Here is a 16,193-nt window from a genome sequence, read left to right as displayed (position 1 = left end):
TATATACATATATCAGGTTTGCCCTGTGGTTTCATTTTTTTGTGTATAGTTTGAATGTATTGTTCAGTGTTGTCATCAGACATTTACTGTGATCTCCTGACCATACAAATGTCTTTGGCCACTGTATCCCTGGTGATAGTGAGGCAAAAGCTCAGTAGGGAGTACAAGAAAGTGTAACCTCCGGGGTCATTTGTTTTATTTTTTTCTCCTTTCATTCCAATGAAACTGAAGTGCCCATGTTTTTTATTACTGTTTGTTGGGAGTTGTTGGGATTTCTAATGGATGGCTCTTAATAATGTGCTGTGTTCAGCTAGGCTGACTCAATAGATATTACTTTAATAGTGTTTTTTTTATTTAACTATTACTACACTTTCAGCAATAGAAAAAAGTCTTTACTATTCTCTGAAATGTGTAAATATATTAAAATATATTAATAAAAATATCTCTTGCATATTTCAGGGCTAATTTAGATCAAAAACATTTTTAGGTTATTGCTACATTATACATTCTTACCATCTGCAGATATACTTTCAAATAAATGTTCACTAGAGTTAGTAAGAAAATGTAATATTAAGTAATCCAACTCATAAGCAGTATAATTGAATTAAAAATCTTTCATTAAACCAAAACATGATTTCATTGAGTCACATTCGCTTAAATTGATGTTGAATGGAACACATATTGTATAGTACAGCACAATGCTTTAATTGTCATTAGCATTTGAAGCACTAATAATCACTGTAGACAACTTTAAGTATAAACTATATGTAACATTTCATGCTTTAAAAAACATTACCTTTTAAACTAAATTTTCTATTAGATACATGACATTGTGCTTCATTACCATTGCAATAATTTAATTATCTGACTGGCAATATGGTTCAATGAGAAGACTTTTTGATTGGTAAAAAATGTCCTCAAAAGAGAAAATAAATGCAGTTGTTTGGTAATCCTCTTTAAAATGATCTATTTAGAAATAAAAATAAATTGTTTTTTATTGATTTCTTAGCAAGCTGTTCTTCTCTGTATGTGTAGAAGTACAGCTTGAGTAAATTCGGCTGAAAAAATATAGCAAGTGACACGTTATGCACCCTAAATCGTTGCACTGTGAAGTATACACAAAAAAAGACAAATGAAGATATCAAGGGGCTGTTCTGCTTTGCACTGAACTGTAAAATTTCACTCTTGTTGTACAGGAGATCACTGATTCTGAACTGGGCTCATTGACTGATAAGTTGAATATAGTGTTTCACTTTCTGCGATTGTTAATGTCCCATGGTTACTCAGGCATAATGACCTCACCATTTGTGACATCTTGTTTTATTTTCTGCTTCTTTTCACTTATTCAAAGTTCTTTTTCCCCTGGTATTAAAGGCTGGAGTTATCTTAAGCCGAGCTATGCCACAGCTCTGCCTTGCAGCTGATGACCATTCAATAACATTGAGAACCAAAGATGGGGCCTCTGTAGAAGCATATAAATTACGAATCCAGAAAAGGTATTTACTTTTTTTTTGCAAGTTGCACCGCTGCTTTCTGTCATTAATTATCTGGACTATACTTTATTCTTTTAACATTCTAAATGGGTAATAAAAGCATATTTTTGTACCTTTTGACATGGATCACATACATTTCCCACCACTATAGCTTTTCTTGATCTGTTATCCTTGTTAATGCTGTGAGGGAACTTCTCCACAGTCAAACATATTTGAGATGTTTACATTTTTTGCTAAATTCTTTCCAACTCAGTGTCTCCTTTTTTTCTTTCTTAAATGCTTAGGATCAAAGGTTGCCCATATCAGCAGTGGGTCTTTGGAAAAGATGGACACATACATTCAATGGTTTGTAGCACAATTTTAATATAACTCTGTTAGCCTGAAGTTATATTATAAATTCAATAGGTACTGTAATATGAGAATAAATAAAAATTTTTATCTACAGGTATTTCAGTTTATGATTATTTTGATTCTTCGCAGTGGGTAGCGCTGCTGCCTTACAGTTAGGAGACCCGGGTTCGCTTCCCGGGTCCTCCCTGTGTGGAGTTTGCATGTTCTCCCCGTGTCTGCATGGGTTTCCTCCGGGTACTCCGGTTTCCTCCCACAGTCCGAAGACTTGCAGATTAGGTGGATTGGCGATTCTAAATTGTCCCTAGTGTGTGTGTGTGTGTGTGTGTGTGTGTGTGTGTGTGTGTGTGTGTGTGTGTGTGTGTGTGTGCGCGCCCTGCGGTGGGTTGGTGCCCCCTGCCCGTGGTTTGTTTCCTGCATTGTGCCCTGTGTTGGCTGGGATTGGCTCCAGCAGACCCCCGTGACCCTGTAGTTAGGATATAGCGGGTTGGATAATGGATGGATGGATGATTCTTTCCACTTCATTTTACCCTGCACAGTTTTGTCTGTTTTTGGAGTTGGGTAATGCAGTGGAAATGGTTGCATGCAGTAACACGTTTTTTTCTCATATGAAGCTGTTAATGTCAGAAGTATGACAGACTTTTTGTTGGTAAGAAAGGTTGATTTGGGCATAGTGAAAATGATGAAGAAATCTTTAGTCACAGACAAAAAAGGAAGGAGGAAGTATGCACCGAGGATGAAGATCTCAGTCTGTTGGTGGTCTCTAAATTATTCAGTAATGAGTGAGCATGAGTGACCACTGCTGGAGTAGGCTTTGGCTCCTTCCACCTCTGAAACAGAAAAAGCAGATTCAGAAACCTTACATATAAATCGTTCTACAGAACTGCATAGGAAAGGGGAGAAATTATTAGTGACTGTGCCCCCTTCTGGAGTGAAGTGGTACTGCTTACCTTATCAGAGCCCTAAAGGTCTCATCTTAGCACTTGCCCCCTACTCGCTTTGCTTGCCTACCCCTAAATCATGAGGGGGCACTTCATGCTTGCCACTTTGTGTCTCTGCCGCTTGCGTTGTGAAGGGCGGGGGGCTGAATGCACGCTAAGGAGATGCGGACAGATCAGCTGCTGCTACTGAGCTGCGTGTTCTGAATGTCACGCTGCACGTCGATCATTTAAAAGCCTGTACAGCAGCTGTCCTTTTGTCCCACTTCCTTGTCTCATGGGACGTTAAAGTGTCTCCGAGAAATTGTTTGTAAGTAGGGCGTGACGTGCAAGTAGTCTCGCGGGACTTCAAAGTGTCTTTCAAAGATGATCACGTCTTTGACCCAAGATTTTTTTATATAATAGATACATATATAGACAGACATATATATATTCTATGATCTGCTTCTCGCAACTGAAAGAGGGCATCGTGGCGGATGTTAGCCGACTTGCTGACCAACCACAAGCGTTACCTGGTAGGTAACCACCCATACAATCAGATTGTGATTCAGACTACGAATGCCGTGAATATATATATATATATATATTCACTTTATTAAAATGATAAGTGTTGGTTTCTGTGTGTGTGTGGAATTGCATTTTCCATTCCAACAGATCACACATCACAATATTTTGTTGTAATGCATTTTATTACTAAATACATTACAAAATATATACCAGTATGATTATTTACCATGCTCGTGTATGAGATATCATGTCTTGGTGATTAGTAAAATAGTGAAGTACCTTGGGATGTTTTTGGTTACAAAAAGTGAGCCACCCCAGAAAAAAGATTGGGAAGCACTGCTTTAAGGATTATTGTATGCTTCAAGTGAGTTTCTCAGGGTTAATTTGATTTACACCTAATTTCCAAACACACACTGCCATGTTGATTGGTCATTTTGTGTAGTCTCAGAATGAAAGTGTTTCTAGGCTTGTCCTCATATGTCCCTGTGCTTAGCTGGCCTTCATTCTATAGAATGAATTGTTTATTCTTGCTGTTGCTATGACATGTTTTGGTTTCTTGTTTCCTCAAAAGTAATTATGTACTCATAAATCATAACATATTTTATCATAAAATGCTTATAATGGGCACAAGGCAAGGAACAGTCTAGGAGACAACACAAGACTTTCACAAGGCATCTACGTGCATGCACCCACAATCCCAATCCCACAGGGGCACATTTAGAACAGCCAGTTAACCTAACCATAATATCTTTGGGACAATGGGAGGAAAACAAAAGGATCCTGAGGAAAACCTGTACAGAAATAGGATGAATGTGCAAATTCCACATAGACAAAAACTTGGTGTGGTATTTGAACCCAGGATCAATGACACATGAGAGTTAATCTGTACACCACTATGCTGCCCTAGTCACAGATCATGAAAGGCAACATTTTATTCTTCTCTTCATCCTTCAGTTTTATGAGCCATCTTAGTTCATTCTTCATTTGTTAACTACTGTAGGTTATCCTAGCAGCTATGTTCACAACTCTGTATGGGACGCCTACCCACCATAGGTTGTACCCTCCATTCACAAAGCAAGCGTTTTCAATATTTCACTGAGATACAGATTATGTGTAATACTGTATATGATTTGGAAACATTGCTTGTGTATAATTTCCCTTTAAATAAAACATTACTTATGATGTATGCAGTTATGTCATTTCTGTAGCTAGCATGGCGACACAATGGTTAGCACATCTAATTCAAATTTCCAGGGGCTTAAGTTTGATTTCTGGCTTAGCCACTGTTTGATGCTTCTCCCGGTGTTTCTGTGTGGTTTTGCTTTGTCACACATCTTAAAGATAATAAAGTTAGGTTAATTGGTGCCTATGAATAGCTCTGGTATCAGCGGCAATGGATGTGTGCACAACTGAGGTTGGTTCCTACCTTGTATCCATTTTGAGCAAAATATGCTCTGGGCACTCTCTGACCCTGTTTTGGAATAAAACCAATTCAGAATATAGATGGGAGCAAAAAACATATGTTTCCATCTATACAATTTCAGGTATGCATGAATTATAAGCATTCTGTATAAACAGTACCCTAAAGAAAAGCTTCTACAGGCATAGGGTAGATCTGAAAACTCAGCATAGACAGGGACTAAGTCAGGCAATGGATGGGTGAATAAGTGGATGAACATAAGCAGTGGTTCATAAAAAATAATATACTTTGAATTGTATAACCAGTTTAATAGTACTTTTTCAGTTTAATATTAAATGTTATATTAGTGTTTTGAATATTTTAAAGGCATTTTTTATTTGTATCGCTTTTAGAAATGCCATAAGTTGCTACTTTTTATTCATTCTATTTTCCTGTCTTATTGTTGTACAGATCTTGTACTTCAAGTTTCATTCAGGCATTAAGCTGTTGGTGGGATTATGTATCTCCATGATAACACTTGCTCAATAGCTTTAATCAAAGAAAAGCCCTCACCACAAAGTGCTTTCATATGCATAATCCCAGTGGCAAGTACCCTCAGATTTCTAGCCTGTGGAGTGTGCTTGGTTTTTACTTGTAACCTAGCTTGTTTAAACAGCAAGATACTCAGGGAGACGTATTTTAAACTCTCTACTTCAGCTCTTGTCATCTGGCCATGTGGTTATTGGCTTTTTGCTGACGGTTTTATCTGAGTTTCATAGCAGCCTTTTCATCTATACAAAACCGTGATGCTTAGTGAAAAAAAAACACTTCAAAATGATTAGGTTATAATTGTTGGTCTGATTTTATAGTTAAAAATTAGATTTAGGGTGAATATTAAAATAAAAGTTGAATTAGCTTGTTTTTTTTTTTTTTAGTGGCTGTGCTAGTGCAGTGCATCACATTTTTCCTAAAGTGTTTCCAACATGGTAGTCTGATGGTACCCTTTTGCCTTTGTCTATTTTCCCCCTGTAGGCCAACTCTGAGTTTGTCCTGACCTACCTGGAGGAGCTGAATGTAAGAGAGGAGGTGACCCAGACAGAGGAGTACAATCACCAAGGGGCCTGGTCCGCTGAGCATCAGAAGACAGACAGCAGTTTTGCCAACAAGGTTAGCCTGTAGAGCCAGAGGCAGGTCATAGGGAATTCTGTGAAAGACATATTTCACAGTCATTTATAGTTTAAGTCAATTACTGTTTGTCATTTCAAGTTCTCTCTCTTTGTATTGCCACACACATTTGCAGAAAAAGAAAAACCTTTGCAATTGAAGTTATGCCTATAATGTATAAAATGTTGACGGCTGCTTTTATTTCTACTGCCTTACAGATTACAATAGCTTACCAAATACCAGATTTGTAGCATATTTGTTACCTACCAAATTCGCAGACATTTCAGATTTTTCTCTAATTAAATTTAAATTTACTAAAGTGAAAGTGCATAATAAAACTACGAGCAAAGTACATTGAACCAGTCATGACTATTTTGTCACAAGAAGTTGTCCATGTCTGTGCTGTCATGCTTCCCATAACTTAGAAACTTTAGCTATTTATGTAAAATAAATCAGTCACTACCTTGTAAGAGAAAGGTCAAACCTGTAGACTCCTTTTTCTGTAAAACATTCAAGTGGATTCATTCTGCCTTCGCCAGCTCAAACGGCAAGTATACGGTTCCTTAATGTGAAATTTTCATTAAAAGCAAGAATACGTAGACATAATCTATTATCATTTTCTAGGTACTCTTTGATGGCAACCACAGTCGAAAAAAAAAATTAAGGCATTGAAAAATCTTTTCCAACCAAGTCATTTTAAGCATTACTAACAAAGGCACTCATTATGCACGCTGACTAAATGGAATCACTTGAGTGAGCCAATACAAAGCCTGATGTAAATGGACCCAGTTAGTCATTACCAGAAAATAATGACCACATTCCAAGATGTAATTACTGTAATACAGTAAATCATATGTGAATTAATATCAAATGGAGTGTGTTTTCCCTGTGTGTTGTAGTGTTGTATTGCTTCTTTTCAAATGTGCCTACAAGAGAATATGCCTGGGATTAAGTATAAATTGCGTTCATTAGGATCTAATTATTTGAACAGCTTCACGTTCTTTCATTTGCTTATTTAGATGGATGAATCCAAAAGACCTCTTAAACTGTTTATTTGTTTGTTTGTTTGATTGTTTCTGATAGTTTGTTTCAGATTGATGAGTTTCCTCTTCTTACTCCACGTCATTAATTTTCATACACATTTTAAACATTTGTATGCAGTCATTCATTAAGACGTTAGTCTCTATCATGCAGTGTATATTATTATTAATGTAGGCAGTGCATCTAGAAAAGAAAGCCTAATGCATTTTTATAATGGGTAGGGAAAGTAATATCCTTACATACAGTATGTTAGAGTTACCAATTTAAACAGGAAAATCAAATTAAAACTTAAGTCACTTTTTCCTTTTCATTAAAATATAATCCATTTATAGTACCCGTAATTTTTTTTAAGCCTCTTGCAATACTAAACTATTACAAGGATGGCTACTCAAAGACTTTGACTTTTGTCATTTAATGAATAATGTTCATAATGTCAAAACTTATTACAGATTTGCAGGTGCAGACAGTACTGCTATTCTGTAGCACTAGCATAAGTAGCATTTTAATTTCTGTGGTTTTACAAAATTCAATCATAAAGTTTTGCATGTCATCTCATAACTAACAATCTGTAGTCCTAACCAAGTCATAAAATTAAATAAATGTAACCTCAGATGACAATCAACACTTTCCAGATATTACTTTGTAAAACCATCTTCACAAGCCACATGTACCGTGTTTCCCCGAAAATAAGACCTAACCCGAAAATAAGCCCTAGCATGATTTTTTCAGGATGCTCGTAATTCTAGCCCTACTCCGAAAATAAGCCCTAGTTGTGATCCCGCGCAGGCGACTTTGGATGAGCGATAAACGCCTACCACTACCGTATGTATACAGATGAACAGGAAATAATACTGGTATTTTGACCCCCCAATAAGATGAGTGCAAAAAGAACAAGCTATTCTGTCGATTACAAGAAAGGAATTGTGGAGGAGTCCCAGGGCTTTCTGTAAAGAGAAGAAGTTGGTTATCCGAATGCACTACGAGCAGGCTACATGGACAAGAGGTTCTCATTTAAGGAAAGCTCTATTGCTAGACATGAGAGATTGGGGCCAATTGTTCTAAAGGAAATGGAGTCGCAAGAAATTCATAATGGAATTCTGGGTTTAGGGAGTTATGATGATGTTCCAGAAGATGATGACATGACTGTATTTGAATAAATGTAGATTTCTGTTCCCGAATACTAGGGGGTTGTGCCCCCGGCTTGCTTCACTCACCCACCCCCTGGGGCATGCTGCGCACCAGCCACTTCGCATCTCTGCTGCTCGCGTTGTGAAGGGGGGGCTGAACGCACGCTAAGGAGACGCGGTGGGATCAGCCGCTGTCTTATTGCTCTCGTGCTGCGTGTCGATCATTTAAAAGCCTGTGCAGCAGCTGTCCTTTTGTCTCACTGCCTTGTTTTGAGGGTCTTTAAAGTGTCTCCGAGAAAATCACGTATCGTCTCCTTCCAAGCATTCCAAGATTTTTTTTTATAATAGAGAGAAATGTTGTTCATGGAAAAACAAGACATCCCCTGAAAATAAGCCCTAGCACGTCTTTTGAAGGAAAAATAAATATAAGACCCTGTCTTATTTTCAGGGAAACATGGTAACAACATGAGTATGCCTTTACTGCATCCATTTCAAATGTGAGGTTAGTTACAGTAAATCCAAGAGCTGCTAAGTCCATGCACTCAATCATTCAATGACCAGAAGTGCTAACCCTAACCCTAACCTTCCATGTAAGAGCAGAATCTTTAATAGTTCAGTCAGCAGCCTTCATGTTTGTGGTAGCACCATAGCCAAAAGTACAAGACATCTGCAATGACCTCAGAAATGCAGTTTAAACTGAGAAGGGTTCCAAGGGCATTTGCAATCATTTTGAAGTCTATCATTCTAAAGAGAAAAGGAGTATTTACTAATGGAAAGCATTCAGGACAGTTGGCAGTTTTTCCAGGATTAGGTGTCTTAGCAAATTCTTTCAATGACTGTATGATGCTTAGAGAAATTTCGAAGAACCCAAAAGCTATATAATATACTGATATCTATGTATGTGTTTTCAATCAACATGGTAACTGTTACAGTTAATTGCTTTGCCATCAAAAAAAGATTTAACAAGTATGGCTTAAAAGAGTATCCTCGAGCAATAATTAACTGAAGCAGTGGTGCAATAACAAGTGGACTACAATTTCTATGTTACAATATAAGAAACTGATAAACTCATAGAGAAAAGATTACTTCAAGTTATTGTACCTGCAGTTTGTTGTACAAGTTAATGAATCATAAAGTGTACTTACTTTTCACACATAATTTGCATGTTTGGGTTATTTTCAGTTGAATAATGTTTTTCACCTTATGTTAGATGTATGCCTTTTTAGGACTTGGTAAGGATTTCAAACCCTACAATTGAAAAATGGTATACTTACTTTTTCACATGTGTGGAAAATGAGTGAGTTTGCAGAGTCCCAAAAATAGTTGGGATGCCAACCAGGCCAACCCGTTTAACATTCTCTTTCAAAACTAAAAGCACAGAAATAAAAAGATGCACGGGGTGCACTAGAACACAAAATATAAGCTTAAGTGGCGTTTGATCTGTCTAACTCCTGCTGTGAGTTCAGGTCGCAAGTGAGATGCCACCTGTTTCAGACAGAAGGGGCGGGACTTGTAGACGCGACTGGGACATGGTCAGTTGGTCCTAGGCTATCTTCTCTGTGCTTGTGCTGTGGAGGAAAGAGACAAGACAGCTAGCAATAGCACCCCCTCTTGCCCCGAAGTGGTACTACATACATGATCAGAGCCGGCAAGGTGATCTTCAGATGCACATGCATCACACATTACTGTAAGAACATTGTATCACATAAAACTTTTGTAAAGTTTTTTTTTTTGTTTTGTATTATTGTAAAAATATTTTCATTGTATTATCTGTCAGTTTCTGCGGTGGGTTGGCACCCTGCCCGGGATTGGTTCCTGCCTTGTGCCCTGTGTTGGCTGGGATTGGCTCCAGCAGACCCCCGTGACCCTGTGTTCGGATTCACTGGGTTGGAAAATGGATGGATGGATGGATATCTGTTAGTTTTATCTTTTAAGAGGAGTGACTAACCTCAGTATCTCCCCAAACTGAAATAAGTATTAACATCTTTACAAGTGGGAAGAACACGAAAGAGCAACACAAAGTACCAAACTAACATACAATAAAAGTGCACATTCATTAGGTTTTAGTAACTGAGGTTATACAGTATGTTAGATGTGGTGGCTCAACCGTTTTCCCCATTCATGAGCTTTTCCAAAAGCTTGATCCATCTCAATTCCCATCTCTGTTACTCTCTGTCTGACATCTCTTCCTTCTTACCAGTGAGGCTTTATTCTGTTTCACTCAAACTTAACAAGCTATGGTAAACATAAAACCTTTAAATTGTATCCTGGGTTGAGTTCAGAGCTATCTTTGATTTACATCTGGGTTCAAAGGAGTGCCTATAAAGCAACAAGGTCATTAGGCCACCAGTGTCATTTCACCACTGATTTCTGACCTGCTCTTAAAGTGTATAGCACTGGTATCAACACTAATCCTGGAGAAGGTGCTTAATGGGCATCCTATGTTACTGACTTATAGGGAAAGGGAAGCAAAGGAACTTTTTATCTGTCAGTTATACAATACAATACAATACAATTTATTTTTGTATAGCCCAAAATCACACGAGAAGTGCCGCAATGGGCTTTAACAGGTCCTGCCTCTTGACAGCCCCCCAGCCTTGACTCTCTAAGAAGACAGGGAAAAACTCCCAAAAAAACCTTGTAGGGAAAAATGGAAGAAACCTTGGAAAAGGCAGTTCAAAGACAGACCCCTTTCCAGGTAGGCTGGGCGTGCAGTGGGTGTCAAAAGAAGGAGGTCAATACAATACAATACAATACAATACACAGAATAAAACAAATCCTCAATACAGTATAAAAATAAAAATTTTAGAAGTACGGAACAGAATTTAACAGTAGGGCGGAGTGGTGGCTCTGAGGCTAAGGATCTGCGCTGGTATCCTGAAGGTTGCCGGTTCGAATCCCCGTCACTGCCAAAAGAGATCCTACTCTGCTGGGCTCTTGAGCAAGACGCTTAACCTGTAATTGCTCCAGGGGCGCTGTACAATGGCTGACCCTGCGCTCTGACCCCAAGGGGTATGCGAAAACTACCAAATTCCTAATACAAGAAATTGTATAAGGCGAAATAAAGAACAAAAAAAAAATAAATAAAAATAAGATTTGGATATATTTAGAGTCCTGGAGACCTCATCCATCAAGCGGCCTCCCCTATTTGGCCATTCCACGGCTGAAACAGTGCTGGGCCAGCCAATCCAATGAAAGGACCCCTCTTTTCCACGATTCCTGTGATCCTCCATCAGGGATGACTTTATCGTATGCAGGCAAAACAATTAGATTAACAGTTAGATTGATGATTCTTTGAACGGTCCCTGTACTGCACTCTGCCCCTATAATATCATCAGTAAACTGTTAAAAAATTAGTGAAGTTACAAGTTGTTATTTTTTGTTCAATTCAATCCATGATTAATTATCATTTACATTATTTATAAATATCACTTGTAAATGATTATACCTTTTAATAACCTTCCTCTGCATATACTCTAGGTCAGGGGTGGGCAATGTCGGTCCTGGAGAGCCGCAGTGGCTGCAGGTTTTTGTTCCAACCCAGTTTCTTAATGAGAATTCTTAATGAGAAAACAGTTATTGCTGATGAAGCACGTATTGCTTAAGTGATATTTTGATGCTTCATTTTAGTGGTATCGCTTGTTAAGGTTCCCCACCCTCGATTGCTTATTTCAGTCTTAAACAGCTGCATTCATTGTTTTAATGGCTCCTTATTAGCGATAAAATGTAAATGACAAAGCAGCCAGAAGTTCTCCTTCCAGTTTGTTTTCATTTACATCTGTGTGTGTTCATCATGCACTGTTTGATTTAATAAAACATGTAATAGAAAATGTGACAGACTGAAAATGATCTGTTTTAGGCTTCAAATCATTTGGATGATATCCTTGAAGAGGAACAAATCTATAAGAATCTTACATTGCAGACTAACAAGCCATACAATTAAATAAGGTGCAAGAATGTCAAGGATTGGTTTTTAATTAAGCAGTTGGGTTGGAATGAAGGCCTGTAGCCACTGCGGCTTCCCAGGACCGACATTGCCCACCCCTGTTCTAGGTTAACCTGTATATATGGTAGCAATCACAAACAGACATTTGTTACAAATTAAATCCAAGGAAGCCAAATATGTTGTATGTAAATGAAAGGGATTTATTATAAAAGTGTAATGCTCAGAAGAACACAGGGTTTAATGAATAAGGACACAAAAATAGTAAACCTGATACTGTAGAAAACGTTGGGCCCTGTTAACAAAGACCTGTGTACCAGGTTGATTGGATTCGCCACTTGTCTACCATGCCATACCTTTATTTCTGCATTATACGTTGGCCTCTCCTCCTGAACTCTTTTCTATACTCCTCCTGGCTCCAGATACAACTGGTGTATGTTCAGGATTGCCTTATAGGTTTCTGTCTAGAAGTGCTTTTGTGGTAACCTCAGCTACCACATTTGTGACCAGGAAAGGGCTAGGATACCCTGTATACATTTTTTAAACAAGATTTAATTCTTCCATTTCATTCCTTTTTTTTGTTAAGATAATCTTGTACTGAACACATCAGATTTTTTTTTTGTGAAGGAACACTAATGTAATTTAGTATTAAAGAGAGTGACCTAAATACTCCCAACATATTCTCACTTTTATAAATGGATTACAGACTGAATTGCATGTTTGGTTACAAAACATGAGGACTTCTTTAAAACAAAACACCACAGTCTTCTGCACTCTTCTGATTCTGTTCACAGCTCAAATACAGCCTCTCACACTTGGAGTAAATGATCTACAACAATGTTTATTTTCTTGTTGCCTTTCACTGATTACACTCTCATAGGGTACATTGAAATGCCAACAACATTAATATGCCATAGAGCTCACAAGAGTGCAAGAAATGTGAAAAAATATAAATTAATTAGAGTGCAACATAAATGAAGAAAAAATATTTAGGGGAACTGAAGAGAATTTATACATAATCCTGGATTCTGGTCAGAATATAAAACAATACTCGAAATGAGCAGTAAAAAATCAACATAACCTAAAAATAAAATTGCAGTCATTTTCCAAATACAACAATGAAGAAACTGCAATTGTACAATTCAAGATGAGTATTTTGCTTCCATTATGAATGAGAAGTTATCTGTAGTCACAGGTATGTACAATATATATGAGATATGCTCCCTAATAGTGTGACTGAAACTAGCAATTTGGTTATCTTCAAATTTCTATTCATCTCTATCCTCTTTTTTCAATTACAGGATACTGTTCATGTTTAGAATCTCTGGTTAGCTTTACTTGTTTTTGTGATGAGGGAGGAAATTGGAGAACCAGACGAAAACCCATATGAAGAAAGAGAAATGTTGGAAACTCCACTTATATTGTGATAGGAATTCAACACACAAGTGGATTTGTGAGGCAGTAGTGCTAACCACCATTCACCTGATGGACTCACTAGCCTTTTTTTTAAATCACGATAACTGCTTTTTTATCCACATGATTTATTAGTTTATTGCGCTGTTCTAAAACCTTTTGTGTGAAGAGGCACTTTCATGGTTTCCTTTTTAAATACTCTTCCACTAGTTTTCTTCATGATGTAATTCACTTTTTAACTTGCAATTCATCAAGGTGACAGGCCAGGAACAATTCTTCTGGGGTAATATATTTCTCACTGGTGTAACCAGATCCATAATGTGTGACACAGTACAGATGGACACCATTCTTAACAGTCAATGGAGGAGAAGAAGGTAAAGAACACAGGCAATATGATATTGGGGCACAGAGAGGAGCCTATTGTGGGAATGTCACTACAGCACAGGGAGAGAGGAAATGGCAGATGCAAAATCTCAGAGACAAGGATATATTTTGGGAGTGCAATATCAGAGGAGAAGCGAAGAGATTTATAGGAATGACCCTTTAGTATAAAGGATACTCAGAGTCTCATCAATATAATGAATAAGAGAGGAATGGATTCCGAAAGTCTAAAAGATTCACGAAAAGACACAGAGACAGTAAATTCAAAGCTGGTGCAGCAGGAGGACAGCTGACATAAATGGTGAAATCACCAAGGATGAAAACATACTTTATGCTGGTACAGTCTAAGGAAAGAAACTCAATGAAATCTGAAATGATGGAAAGGTTGTTGCTAGGAGGATGGTATATCACAGCAAGGGAGAATGACAGGGGAGTGAAAATGTAGTAGTGACATTCCTAGAGGACATGAAGTTAAGAAGAGATGGCAGTGTCTGAAAGAAAAGGATTAAATATAACATCAGTTACCTCCATGCCAGGCAGCCAGTCAGAAGAAGCCTGTCAAGAAACGTGTAGCCATCAGAGGTACAAAGAACAGAGAGCCAGGTTAGAGAGGCAACTTTCTGTAAGACACACAATATCAAATCCAGGTTAGCAGAAATAACGAGGTAATTAAGAAGAAGGTGTTAGGACTGGAGGGAGCAACTCTTGAAAAAGATAAAACTGAAAATTTGGGCTGAGAGGAGGGATGCTGTAAGGATGGTCTAACATAGTCAGTAGCAGGAGAAACAACACATTTAGACCAATGATGATTAATGTCAGAATCTTGACTGGGGTTGATGTCCCACCAAATATTTATAAAATGAAAAAGGTCTATCTTGAAATTTGCTGTATGTCTAATTATTTAATTGATTAATGTATTTAAATTTCAGTCAATACATTATGGCTCAGTAATGTACCGCGGCTGTCTTATAGCTCGAAGAGCTTGTGCATGAGTCCTAGCCAGTATGCACACTACCTACCTACCTGAAGCTAAGCAGTTTCGGGCCTGGCTAGTACGTGGGTGGGAAACTAACTAGGAAATGCTTGGGTTGCTGCTGGAAGAGGTGTTGGTAAGGCCAGCAGGGGGCACTTATCTTGTGATCTAAGTGTAGATACCAATGCCTCAGTGCAGTGACGAGGCCATGGCAAAAATGACTACATCCATCAGATGAGACGTAAAAATGAGGTTCTGACTCTCTGTGGTCATAAATGATCCTTGGTCATCTTTCGTAAAGAGTAGGGTGTTTTCCGATGTCCTGGCTAAATTGTCCATCACAGTCTGGTCATTCTGGTCTCTTATTCATCCCCGTCTTTAATTGGAATCTCACCTTTTCATCAACTAATAGCTAATGTGTGATGAGCGTACTGGCACAAAATGGCCACCATCGCATCGTCCAGGAGGATGCTGCACATTGATGGTGGTTATCCCTCTTTATGTATAGCACTTTGATATAAATGCAATGTCTTCTTCCTTATTTACTCTTATGTAACAAGACCTCAAAAAAGGTGTGTTTTGATCTTCATTACACTTATAAAATATCAGTAGATAGGTTATTCATCTCTCTGCAGTGCGGCATATTGACATGATGGTAATTGACATGATCTTATACTACAAATGTAATATCAAGAGAAATGCATCTCATGTTGCCACCTCAGACCTCTCTAAAGTGAAGTTTTGTAAGTAGATTACATTGCAGAGATGAATAAACACTTTACTGGACCAAACCCCAAAGAAGTGTATGTTAAGGTCTTCTTACATAATAGTAAATGAGTTATAGTTGCGTTTTTGCTGTACCTAATATAAAGTGCTTATGTAACTTGATATGATGTAAGTGAGTGTGTGTTTTTGATGTGTGCTCCTGTATCTTACTCAATGCTACCAGAAAAAGCAGAATTCAAAAATGGATAATTAGGTGACGGCATAATAGGCAGCATCTCCTCTTGATAGCTCATGGATCTGAATCCGCATTAGAATGACTTTCATTTAATTTCTCTGTAGTTAGAAATGTGTCTTCCATATTCAAAAGATACATTGTTTGGTTAATTAGTCTCTTAGTAAATGGATGAAAGATTTGATTAAACTGATGCATAATTCATGTCTTAATACTTTGAGAGTAAAAATGAGTTTAATAACAATTATTGTAACTTCAAGCTTGTAATTGCTCATCATTTGATTAACACAGTATAATATAAACACAAACATTTGTTACATGGCCTTTCTTGTAGACCATATGGCTTGCCCAAATGCTTACCAGAAATACCTTTTTGCCTTTCTTTTCTCATTGCTTTTAGTTCTCTGTATACATTTCTGCATTGTTTCCACAAAATCAAAAAAATCTCTTCACTCCACTTGCAATCGATGTATGAAGGACCAAAGTGATGCTTTTCCACAGCCTTATT

At 37.7% G+C, this 16,193-nt stretch overlaps 1 protein-coding gene across 1 annotated transcript in view; it reads left to right on the top strand.

Annotated features, from left to right (window-relative positions):
• LOC114645277 (doublecortin domain-containing protein 1-like) overlaps nucleotides 1-16,193 on the top strand; it is a 559,771-nt gene that overhangs the window by 359,352 nt on the left and 184,226 nt on the right. Inside the window, exons 16-18 of the mRNA XM_051922996.1 lie at nucleotides 1,375-1,496; nucleotides 1,778-1,838; nucleotides 5,718-5,852. Of these exons, the coding sequence (XP_051778956.1) occupies nucleotides 1,375-1,496; nucleotides 1,778-1,838; nucleotides 5,718-5,852 (318 nt within the window). The remainder of the gene's footprint in view (nucleotides 1-1,374; nucleotides 1,497-1,777; nucleotides 1,839-5,717; nucleotides 5,853-16,193) is intronic.

This window comes from Erpetoichthys calabaricus, chromosome 2 (assembly GCF_900747795.2).
Source record: "Erpetoichthys calabaricus chromosome 2, fErpCal1.3, whole genome shotgun sequence".
In the NCBI taxonomy this organism is placed as follows: Eukaryota; Metazoa; Chordata; class Cladistia; order Polypteriformes; family Polypteridae; genus Erpetoichthys; species Erpetoichthys calabaricus.
This window is presented reverse-complemented; position numbering and strand designations above follow the sequence as displayed.